The 13,202-nt window shown below is 46.2% G+C and overlaps 1 protein-coding gene across 3 annotated transcripts in view; it reads right to left on the reverse strand.

Annotated features, from left to right (window-relative positions):
- LOC137356168 (protein FAM83E-like) overlaps positions 1 to 13,202 on the reverse strand; it is a 41,682-nt gene that overhangs the window by 9,799 nt on the left and 18,681 nt on the right. For all 3 annotated transcript variants that reach the window (XM_068021997.1, XM_068021998.1, XM_068021999.1), the window contains exon 3: positions 640 to 807. In XM_068021997.1, coding sequence (XP_067878098.1) covers positions 640 to 807 — 168 coding nt within the window. The remainder of the gene's footprint in view (positions 1 to 639; positions 808 to 13,202) is intronic.

Below are 13,202 nucleotides of genomic sequence, written 5' to 3' on the forward strand. Positions count from 1 at the left end.
GCCACTCTCACTGGGAAACTGGTTCCAGTGGCCCTGAACGTCCTCTGTTATCATCCTTCATCTCTACAGAGCAGGCCCAAGGCGGGGGCTGAACGGGATCCTCCTGTTCCTGTGTAACAGGCACAAGGCGGGGGCTAAACAGGATGCACCTGTTCCTGTATAACAGGCACGAGGCTGAATGGGATCCTCCTGTTCCTGTGTAACAGGCTCGAGGGGAGGGGGGCTGAATGGGATCCTCCTGTTCCTGTGTAACAGGCTCGAGGGGAAGGGGGCTGAATGGGATCCTCCTGTTCCTGTGTAACAGGCTCGAGGGGAGGGGGGCTGAATGGGATCCTCCTGTTCCTGTGTAACAGGCTCGAGGGAGGGGGCTGAATGGGATCCTCCTGTTCTTGTGTAACAGGCTCGAGGGGAGGGGGGCTGAATGGGATCCTCCTGTTCCTGTGTAACAGGCTCGAGGGGAGGGGGGCTGAATGGGATCCTCCTGTTCCTGTGTAACAGGCTCGAGGGGAGGGGGGCTGAATGGGATCCTCCTGTTCCTGTGTAACAGGCTCGAGGGGAGGGGGGGGGGATCTGAACGGGCTTCCCCCCGTTGCGGTTTGCCCCGCCACGCGCCGCTCCCCCAGGTCGAGCAGCACTCACGTCCATCAGCCGCAGGTTGGTGCCGGTTCCCTCCGCCATGGTGATGAACTGGGGCAGGTTGCGTTGGTCCAGGAGGATGTAGGCCGCAACCCTGCGGTTCGAGGCTGCCTCCACAATGTCCAGGAAGACATCCACGTCCGTGAAGGAATCCATGACAACTGCGATCACCTGGAGTGGGAGAGAGAGAGGAGAGAGGAGAGAGTACGTGGCTCGGTTTGGCTCCATGGGTCCAACTTGCCAGAAAATTGGGAGTTGGAACTCCATAATCCAGGCCGACACTCCCCCGGTGTCAGTACTGAGGGAGTGCTGCACTGTCGGAGGGAGATGTATATACTCTAGGACTTGATCTCCATAATCCAGGCCGACACTCCCCCGGTGCCAGTACTGAGGGAGTGCTGCACTGTCGGAGGGAGATGTATATACTCTAGGACTTGATCTCCATAATCCAGGCCGACACTCCCCGGTGTCAGTACTGAGGGAGTGCTGCACTGTCGGAGGGAGATGTATATACTCTCGGACTTGATCTCCATAATCCAGGCCGACACTCCCCGGTGTCAGTACTGAGGGAGTGCTGCACTGTCGGAGGGAGATGTATATACTCTAGGACTTGATCTCCATAATCCACGCCGACACTCCCTCGGTGTCAGTACTGAGGGAGTGCTGCACTGTCGGAGGGAGATGTATATACTCTAGGACTTGATCTCTATAATCCAGGCCGACACTCCCCCGGTGTCAGTACTGAGGGAGAGCTGCACTGTCGGAGGGAGATGTATATACTCCAGGACTTGATCTCCATAATCCAGACCGACACTCCCCCCGGTGTCAGTACTGAGGGAGTGCTGCACTGTCGGAGACACCGTCTTTCGGGATGAGACGTCAAACCGAGAGGCCCCCGTCTGCCGTCTCGGGTGGGTGTAAAAGATCCTGCAGGAAGTGCCGGGATCCAGGATTTAACTGATCACTTTCTCAAGGAGGCAGGCCTCAGAGGTGGGTGGGGGAGGGAACAGAGAAGGTGAGGGGTGGTGGACAGGAGTATTGGGCCCTCTCCAAGAGGAAGTGAAGAATCGAATTTGCCAACATCCTGGATTGTTCCAGAACTTTCTGTAACCTGAGATGAATCTGTCTGAGTGACAAGAGACCCAGGAAGGCACATTTACTCTGTATCTAACTCCCCCGTACTGTACCTGTCCTGGGAGTGTTTGATGGGGGAAGGTGCAGAGGGAGCTTTATTCTGTAACTAACCCCCGTGCTGTCCCTGTCCTGGGAGTGTTTGATGGGGGACAGTGTAGAGGGAGCTTTACTCTGTATCTAACCCCCCGTGCTGTCCCTGTCCTGGGAGTGTTTGATGGGGGACAGTGTAGAGGGAGCTTTACTCTGTATCTAACCCCCCCGTGCTGTCCCTGTCCTGGGGAGTGTTTGATGGGGGACAGTGTAGAGGGAGCTTTACTCTGTATCTAACCCCCCCGTGCTGTCCCTGTCCTGGGGAGTGTTTGATGGGGGACAGAGTAGAGGGAGTTTTAAACACTTTCCTTCTCCTTACGCTCCGATGCCTCCTGTCAACCTGTTTCCCAGGGAACAGCTGCCCGAGATTGCCGGGACAAGCCCTGTCCGAGTTGCTAAGTGACAGGACGTGATTGACCGGGTCACCCGGGTGCGGACTGAGGGAACGAGAGAGAGAGAGAAAAACAGAGAGGGAGAGAAAGAGGGAGACAGAGAGAGACAGAGAGAGAGAGACAGAGAGAGAGAGACGGAGAGAGAGGGAGAGAGAGAGAGAGAGACAGAGAGAGAGACAGAAGAGTTTCACCCTGAGGGAGTGGCTCTGTAAAATATGACAACAAACAGTTGCAAAACGAGCAAGAGGAGAGGAGGGGATTAACCCTCTCACCCACCTCTCCCCATTTACACTCAGACACCAGGGCAGTCTGTTCCCTATCGGAGAGGAGGGGATTAACCCTCTCACCCACCTCTCCCCCATTTACACTCAGACACCGGGGCAGTCTGTTCCCTTTCGGAGAGGAGGGGGATTAACCCTCTCACCCACCTCTCCCCCATTTACACTCAGACACCGGGCAGTCTGTTCCCGATCGGAGAGGGGGGGGATTAACCCTCTCACCCACCTCTCCCCCATTTACACTCAGACACCGGGCAGTCTGTTCCCGATCGGAGAGGGGGGCGATTAACCCTCTCACCCACCTCTCCCCCATTTACACTCAGACACCGGGCAGTCTGTTCCCTATCAGAGGGGACGATTAACCCTCTCACCAGCCTGGATAATGTCACTTTAAGAACTCCCTTGTGGAGATCTGCCCTCGCTCTCTCTCTCTCTCTCTCTCTCTCTCAATCTCACCTATCCAAAGTATTTGCGTAAGCCAGTGTGTGTATTGAGAGGAAATGGGAGATCTCATGAAACTGTTTAACCGCACTGACTGAATTAATCAAACCCTTGGGAAATTCCTCATTCCAGAACTAAACCACTTCCCCAAAGCCTCAAATTGGAACGAACAAGGAAAGACCTGCATTGTCCCAAAGACTTGGCTGCCAATGAAGAGTGGCCTCTGTTGCATGGCGGAAGCCAGGCAACCAACGGGCGCACAGCAAGATCCCACAAGCAGCAAGGTGCAAATGGCCCAGATCACCGGGGAGTACTCCGAGACTCCGACAGTGCAGCACTCCCTCAGTACTGGCACCGGGGGGCAGTCCAGTCTGTATCTCACACCCGGGTATCTGTTATTCCATATATAAACCCCCTGAACCCCTCGATTAGATTCCAGTCTGTAACTCACTCCCGGGTATCTGTTATTCTATATATAAACCCCCTGAACCCCTCGATTAGATTCCAGTCTGTAACTCACTCCCGGGTATCTGTTATTCCATATATAAACCCCCCGAACCCCTCGATTAGATTCCAGTCTGTATCTCACACCCGGGTATCTGTTATTCCATACATAAACCCCCGCGAACCCCTCGATTAGATTCCAGTCTGTATCTCACACCCGGGTATCTGTTATTCTATATATAAACCCCCGCGAACCCCTCGATTAGATTCCAGTCTGTAACTCACTCCCGGGTATCTGTTATTCTATATATAAACCCCCGAACCCCTCGATTAGATTCCAGTCTGTAACTCACTCCCGGGTATCTGTTATTCTATATATAAACCCCCGAACCCCTCGATTAGATACCAGTCTGTAACTCACTCCCGGGTATCTGTTATTCTATATATAAACCCCCGAACCCCTCGATTAGATTCCAGTCTGTAACTCACTCCCGGGTATCTGTTATTCTATATATAAACCCCCGAACCCCTCGATTAGATACCAGTCTGTAACTCACTCCCGGGTATCTGTTATTCTATATATAAACCCCACCGAACACCTCGATTAGATTCCAGTCTGTAACTCACTCCCGGGTATCTGTTATTCTATATATAAACACCCCGAACCCCTCGATTAGATTCCAGTCTGTAACTCACTCCCAGGTATCTGTTATTCTCTATATAAACCCCCGAACACCTCGATTAGATTCCAGTCTGTAACTCACTCCCGGGTATCTGTTATTCTGTATATAAACCCCCCCGACCCCCTCGATTAGATTCCAGTCTGTAACTCACTCCCAGGTATCTGTTATTCTATATATAAACACCCCGAACCCCTCGATTAGATTCCAGTCTGTTACTCACTCCCGGGTAGCTGTTATTCTATTTAAACCCCCCCGAACCCCTCGATTAGATTCCAGTCTGTAACTCACTCCCGGGTAGCTGTTATTCTATTTAAACCCCCCCGAACCCCTCGATTAGATTCCAGTCTGTAACTCACTCCCGGGTATCTGTTATTCTATATATAAACACCCCGAACCCCTCGATTAGATTCCAGTCTGTAACTCACTCCCGGGTATCTGATATTCTATATATAAATCCCCCGAACTCCTCGATTAGATTCCAGTCTGTAACTCACTCCCGGGTATCTGTTATTCTATATATAAACACCCCGAACCCCTCGATTAGATTCCAGTCTGTAACTCACTCCCGGGTATCTGTTATTCTATAGATAAACCCCCCCGCACTCCTCGATTAGATACCAGTCTGTAACTCACTCCCGGGTATCTGTTATTCTATATATAAACCCCCCCCGAACCCCTCGATTAGATTCCTGTCTGTAACTCACTCCCAGGTATCTGTTATTCTACATATAAACCCCTCCAAACCCCTCAATTAGATTCCAGTCTGCAACTCACTCCCGGGTATCAGTTATTCTATATATAAACCCCTCCGAACCCCTCAATTAGATTCCAGTCTGCAACTCACTCCTGGGTATCAGTTATTCTATATATAAACCCCCCGAATTACTTGATTAGATACCAGTCTGTAACTCACTCCCGGGTATCTGTTATTCTATATATAAACCCCCTGAACCCCTCAATTAGATTCCAGTCTGTAACTCACTCCCGGGAATCTGTTATTCTCTATATATAAACACCCCGAACTCCTCGATTAGATTTCTGTCTGAAACTCACTCCTGGGTATCTGTTATTCTATATATAAACACCCCGAACCCCTCGATTAGATTCCAGTCTGTAACTCACTCCCGGGTATCTGTTATTCTATATATAAACCCCCCGAACCCCTCAATTAGATTCCAGTCTGTAACTCACTCCCAGGTATCTGTTATTCTATATATAAACCACAGAAACCCCTCCATTAGATTCCAGTCTGTAACTCACTCTCGGATATCTGTTATTCTATATATAAACACCCCGAATCCCTTGATTAGATTCCAGTCTGTTACTCACTCCCGGGTAGCTGTTATTCTATATATAAAGCCCCTGAACCCCTCGATTAGATTCCAGTCTGTAACTCACTCCCGGGTATCTGTTATTCTATATATAAATCCCTCCGAATCCCTCAATTAGATTACAGTCTGTAACTCATTGCCGGGTATCTGTTATTCTATATATAAAGCCCCTGAACCCCTCGATTAGATTCCAGTCTGTAACTCACTCCCGGGTATCTGTTATTCTATATCTAAAGCCCTCTGAATCCCTCAATTAGATTCCAGTCTGTAACACACTCCCGGGAATCTGTTATTCTATATAAAACCCCCCCGAACCCCTCGATTAGATTCCAGTCTGTAACTCAGTCCCGGGTATCTGTTATTCTATATATAAACACCCCGAACCCCTCGATTAGATTCCAGTCTGTAACTCACACCTGGGTATCTGTTATTCTATATATAAACCCCAGGAACCCCTCGATTAGATTCCAGTCTGTAACTCACTCCTGGGTATCTGTTATTCTATATATAAAGCCCTCTGAATCCCTCAATTAGATTCCAGTCTGTAACTCACTCCCGGGTATCTGTTATTCTACATATAAACCACTCAAACCCCTCGATTAGATTTCAGTCTGTAACTCACTCCCAGGTATCTGTTATTCTATATATAAACACCCTGAACCCCTCGATTAGATTCCAGTCTGTAACTCACTCCTGGGTATCTGTTATTCTATATATAAACCCCCCGAACCCCTCGATTAGATTCCAGTCTGTAACTCACTCCCGGGTATCTGTTCTTCTATATATAAACCCCCCCGAACCCCTCTATTAGATTCCTGTCTGTAACCCACTTCCGGGTATCTGTTATTCTATATATAAACCCCCCGAACCCCTCGATTAGATTCCAGTCTGTAACTCACTCCCGGGTATCTATTATTCTATATATAAACCCCCCGAACACCTCGATTAGATTCCAGTCTGTAACTCACTTCCGGGTATCTGTTATTCGATATAGAAACACCCCCGAACCCCTCGATTAGATTCCAGTCTGTAACGCAGTCCCAGGTATCTGTTATTCTGTATATAAACACCCCGAACCCTTCGATTCGATTCCAGTCTGTAACTCACTCCTGGGTATCTGTTATTCTATATATATACCCCAGGAACCCCTCGATTAGATTCCAGTCTGTAACTCACTCCTGGGTATCTGTTATTCTATATATAAACCACCAAAACCTCTCGATTAGATTCCAGTCTGTAACTCACTCCCGGGTATCTGTTATTCTATATATAAACCTCCCCGAACCCCTCGATTAGATTCCTGTCTGTAACTCACTCCCGAGTATCTGCTGTTCTATATATAAACCACCAAAACCTCTCGATCAGATTCCAGTCTGTAACTCACTCTCGGGTTTCTGTTATTCTATATATAAATCACACAAACCCCTCGATTAGATTCCAGTCTGTAACTCACTCCCGGGTGTCTGCTATTCTATATATAAACCCCCGACTCCCTCGATTAGATTCCACTCTTTAACTCACTCCTGGGTATCTGTTATTCTATATATAAAGCCCTCTGAATCCCTCAATTAGATTCCAGTCTGTAACTCACTCCCGGGTATCTGTTATTCTATATATAAACACCCCGAACCCCTCGATTAGATTCCAGTCTGTAACTCACTCCCAGGTATCTGTTATTCTATATATAAACACCCCGAACCCCTCGATTAGATTCCAGCCTGTAACTCACTCCTGGGTATCTGTTATTCTATATATAAACCACACAAACCCCTCGATTAGATTTCAGTCTGTAACTCACTCCCAGGTATCTGTTATTCTATATATAAACACCCTGAACCCCTCGATTAGATTCCAGCCTGTAACTCACTCCTGGGTATCTGTTATTCTATATATAAACCCCCCGAACCCCTCGATTAGATTCCAGTCTGTAACTCACTCCCGGGTATCTGTTATTCTATATATAAACCACAAAAACCTCTCGATTAGATTCCAGTCTGTAACTCACTCCCGGGTATCTGTTATTCTCTATATAAACCCCACCGAGCCCCTCGATTAGATTCCAGTCTGTAACTCACTCCCGGGTGTCTGCTATTCTATATATAAACCCCCGACTCCCTCGATTAGATTCCACTCTTTAACTCACTCCTGGGTATCTGTTATTCTATATATAAAGCACTCTGAATCCCTCAATTAGATTCCAGTCTGTAACTCACTCCCGGGTATCTGTTATTCTATATATAAACACCCCGAACCCCTCGATTAGATTCCAGTCTGTAACTCACTCCCAGGTATCTGTTATTCTATATATAAACCCCCCGAACCCCTCGATTAGATTCCAGTCTGTAACTCACTCCTGGGTATCTGTTATTCTATATATAAACCACACAAACCCCTCGATTAGATTTCAGTCTGTAACTCACTCCCAGGTATCTGTTATTCTATATATAAACACCCTGAACCCCTCGATTAGATTCCAGCCTGTAACTCACTCCCGGGTATCTGTTATTTTATATATAATCCCCCCGAACCCCTCGATTAGATTCCAGTCTGTAACTCACTCCCGGGTATCTGTTATTCTATATATAAACCACAAAAACCTCTCGATTAGATTCCAGTCTGTAACTCACTCCCGGGTATCTGTTATTCCATATAGAAACCCCACCGAGCCCCTCGATTAGATTCCAGTCTGTAACTCACTCCCGGGTATCTGTTCTTCTATATATAAACCCCCCCGAACCCCTCTATTAGATTCCTGTCTGTAACTCACTTCCGGGTATCTGTTCTTCTATATATAAACCCCCCCGAACCCCTCTATTAGATTCCTGTCTGTAACTCACTTCCGGGTATCTGTTATTCTATATATAAACCCCCCGAACCCCTCGATTAGATTCCTGTCTGTAACTCACTTCCGGGTATCTGTTATTCTATATATAAACCCCCCCGAACACCTCTATTAGATTCCTGTCTGTAACTCATTTCCGGGTATCTGTTATTCTATATATAAACCCCCCCGAACACCTCTATTAGATTCCTGTCTGTAACTCACTTCCGGGTATCTGTTCTTCTATAAAAAACACCCCGAACCCCTCTATTAGATTCCAGTCTGTAACTCTCTCCTGGGTATCTGTTATTCGATATAGAAACACCCCCGAACCCCTCGATTAGATTCCAGTCTGTAACGCAGTCCCAGGTATCTGTTATTCTATATATATACCCCAGGAACCCCTCGATTAGATTCCAGTCTGTAACTCACTCCTGGGTATCTGTTATTCTATAAAAAACCACCAAAACCTCTCGATTAGATTCCAGTCTGTAACTCACTCCCGGGTATCTGTTATTCTATATATATACCCCAGGAACCCCTCGATTAGATTCCAGTCTGTAACTCACTCCTGGGTATCTGTTATTCTATATATAAACCACCAAAACCTCTCGATTAGATTCCAGTCTGTAACTCACTCCCGGGTATCTGTTATTCTATATATATACCCCAGGAACCCCTCGATTAGATTCCAGTCTGTAACTCACTCCCGAGTATCTGCTATTCTATATATAAACCACCAAAACCTCTCGATCAGATTCCAGTCTGTAACTCACTCTCGGGTTTCTGTTATTCTATATATAAACCACACAAACCCCTCGATTAGATTCCAGTCTGTAACTCACTCCCGGGTGTCTGCTATTCTATATATAAACCCCCGACTCCCTCGATTAGATTCCAGTCTGTAACTCACTCCCGGGTATCTGTTATTCTATATATAAACACCCCGAACCCCTCGATTAGATTCCAGTCTGTAACTCACTCCCGGGTATCTGTTATTCTATATATAAACACCCCGAACCCCTCGATTAGATTCCAGTCTGTAACTCACTCCCGGGTATCTGTTATTCTATATATAAACACCCCGAACCCCTCGATTAGATTCCAGTCTGTAACTCACTCCCGGGTATCTGTTATTCTATATATAAACACCCCCGAGCACCTAGATTAGATTCCAGTCTGTAACTCACTCCCGGGTGTCTGCTATTCTCTACATAAACACCCGACTCCCTCAATTAGATTCCAGTCTGTAACTCACTCCCGGGTATCTGTTATTCTATATATAAACCACCGACTCCCTCGATTAGATTCCAGTCTGTAACTCACTCCCGGGTCTCTGTTATTCTATATATAAACCCTCCCCGAACACCTCGATTAGATTCCAGTCTGTAACTCACTCCCGGGTATCTGTTATTCTGTATATAAACCCCCCCGAGCCCCTCAATTGGATTCCAGTCTGTAACTCACTCCCGGGTATCTGTTATTCTATATATAAACACCCCCCGAACCCCTCGATTAGATTCCAGTCTGTAACTCACTCCCGGGTATCTGTTATTCGATATATAAACCCCCCCGAACCCCTCGATTAGATTCCAGTCTGTAACTCACTCCCGGGTATCTGTTATTCTATATATAAACCCCCCCGAACCCCTCTATTAGATTCCTGTCTGTAACTCACTTCCGGGTATCTGTTCTTCTATATATAAACCCCCCCGAACCCCTCTATTAGATTCCTGTCTGTAACTCACTTCCGGGTATCTGTTATTCTATATATAAACCCCCCGAACCCCTCGATTAGATTCCTGTCTGTAACTCACTTCCGGGTATCTGTTATTCTATATATAAACCCCCCCGAACACCTCTATTAGATTCCTGTCTGTAACTCACTTCCGGGTATCTGTTATTCTATATATAAACCCCCCCGAACACCTCTATTAGATTCCTGTCTGTAACTCACTTCCGGGTATCTGTTCTTCTATAAAAAACACCCCGAACCCCTCTATTAGATTCCAGTCTGTAACTCTCTCCTGGGTATCTGTTATTCGATATAGAAACACCCCCGAACCCCTCGATTAGATTCCAGTCTGTAACGCAGTCCCAGGTATCTGTTATTCTATATATATACCCCAGGAACCCCTCGATTAGATTCCAGTCTGTAACTCACTCCTGGGTATCTGTTATTCTATAAAAAACCACCAAAACCTCTCGATTAGATTCCAGTCTGTAACTCACTCCCGGGTATCTGTTATTCTATATATATACCCCAGGAACCCCTCGATTAGATTCCAGTCTGTAACTCACTCCTGGGTATCTGTTATTCTATATATAAACCACCAAAACCTCTCGATTAGATTCCAGTCTGCAACTCACTCCCGGGTATCTGTTCTTCTATATATAAACCCCCCCGAACCCCTCTATTAGATTCCTGTCTGTAACTCACTTCCGGGTATCTGTTATTCTATATATAAACCCCCCGAACCCCTCGATTAGATTCCAGTCTGTAACTCACTCCCGGGTATCTATTATTCTATATATAAACCCCCCGAACCCCTCGATTAGATTCCAGTCTGTAACTCACTTCCGGGTATCTGTTATTCGATATAGAAACACCCCCGAACCCCTCGATTAGATTCCAGTCTGTAACGCAGTCCCAGGTATCTGTTATTCTGTATATAAACACCCCGAACCCTTCGATTCGATTCCAGTCTGTAACTCACTCCTGGGTATCTGTTATTCTATATATATACCCCAGGAACCCCTCGATTAGATTCCAGTCTGTAACTCACTCCTGGGTATCTGTTATTCTATATATAAACCACCAAAACCTCTCGATTAGATTCCAGTCTGTAACTCACTCCCGGGTATCTGTTATTCTATATATAAACCTCCCCGAACCCCTCGATTAGATTCCTGTCTGTAACTCACTCCCGAGTATCTGCTGTTCTATATATAAACCACCAAAACCTCTCGATCAGATTCCAGTCTGTAACTCACTCTCGGGTTTCTGTTATTCTATATATAAACCACACAAACCCCTCGATTAGATTCCAGTCTGTAACTCACTCCCGGGTGTCTGCTATTCTATATATAAACCCCCGACTCCCTCGATTAGATTCCACTCTTTAACTCACTCCTGGGTATCTGTTATTCTATATATAAAGCCCTCTGAATCCCTCAATTAGATTCCAGTCTGTAACTCACTCCCGGGTATCTGTTATTCTATATATAAACACCCCGAACCCCTCGATTAGATTCCAGTCTGTAACTCACTCCCAGGTATCTGTTATTCTATATATAAACACCCCGAACCCCTCGATTAGATTCCAGCCTGTAACTCACTCCTGGGTATCTGTTATTCTATATATAAACCACACAAACCCCTCGATTAGATTTCAGTCTGTAACTCACTCCCAGGTATCTGTTATTCTATATATAAACACCCTGAACCCCTCGATTAGATTCCAGCCTGTAACTCACTCCTGGGTATCTGTTATTCTATATATAAACCCCCCGAACCCCTCGATTAGATTCCAGTCTGTAACTCACTCCCGGGTATCTGTTATTCTATATATAAACCACAAAAACCTCTCGATTAGATTCCAGTCTGTAACTCACTCCCGGGTATCTGTTATTCTCTATATAAACCCCACCGAGCCCCTCGATTAGATTCCAGTCTGTAACTCACTCCCGGGTGTCTGCTATTCCATATATAAACCCCCGACTCCCTCGATTAGATTCCACTCTTTAACTCACTCCTGGGTATCTGTTATTCTATATATAAAGCCCTCTGAATCCCTCAATTAGATTCCAGTCTGTAACTCACTCCCGGGTATCTGTTATTCTATATATAAACACCCCGAACCCCTCGATTAGATTCCAGTCTGTAACTCACTCCCAGGTATCTGTTATTCTATATATAAACCCCCCGAACCCCTCGATTAGATTCCAGTCTGTAACTCACTCCTGGGTATCTGTTATTCTATATATAAACCACACAAACCCCTCGATTAGATTTCAGTCTGTAACTCACTCCCAGGTATCTGTTATTCTATATATAAACACCCTGAACCCCTCGATTAGATTCCAGCCTGTAACTCACTCCCGGGTATCTGTTATTTTATATATAATCCCCCCGAACCCCTCGATTAGATTCCAGTCTGTAACTCACTCCCGGGTATCTGTTATTCTATATATAAACCACAAAAACCTCTCGATTAGATTCCAGTCTGTAACTCACTCCCGGGTATCTGTTATTCCATATAGAAACCCCACCGAGCCCCTCGATTAGATTCCAGTCTGTAACTCACTCCCGGGTATCTGTTCTTCTATATATAAACCCCCCCGAACCCCTCTATTAGATTCCTGTCTGTAACTCACTTCCGGGTATCTGTTCTTCTATATATAAACCCCCCCGAACCCCTCTATTAGATTCCTGTCTGTAACTCACTTCCGGGTATCTGTTATTCTATATATAAACCCCCCGAACCCCTCGATTAGATTCCTGTCTGTAACTCACTTCCGGGTATCTGTTATTCTATATATAAACCCCCCCGAACACCTCTATTAGATTCCTGTCTGTAACTCATTTCCGGGTATCTGTTATTCTATATATAAACCCCCCCGAACACCTCTATTAGATTCCTGTCTGTAACTCACTTCCGGGTATCTGTTCTTCTATAAAAAACACCCCGAACCCCTCTATTAGATTCCAGTCTGTAACTCTCTCCTGGGTATCTGTTATTCGATATAGAAACACCCCCGAACCCCTCGATTAGATTCCAGTCTGTAACGCAGTCCCAGGTATCTGTTATTCTATATATATACCCCAGGAACCCCTCGATTAGATTCCAGTCTGCAACTCACTCCTGGGTATCTGTTATTCTATAAAAAACCACCAAAACCTCTCGATTAGATTCCAGTCTGTAACTCACTCCCGGGTATCTGTTATTCTA

Source organism: Heterodontus francisci, chromosome 45 (genome assembly GCF_036365525.1).
Source record: "Heterodontus francisci isolate sHetFra1 chromosome 45, sHetFra1.hap1, whole genome shotgun sequence".
Taxonomy (NCBI): Eukaryota; Metazoa; Chordata; class Chondrichthyes; order Heterodontiformes; family Heterodontidae; genus Heterodontus; species Heterodontus francisci.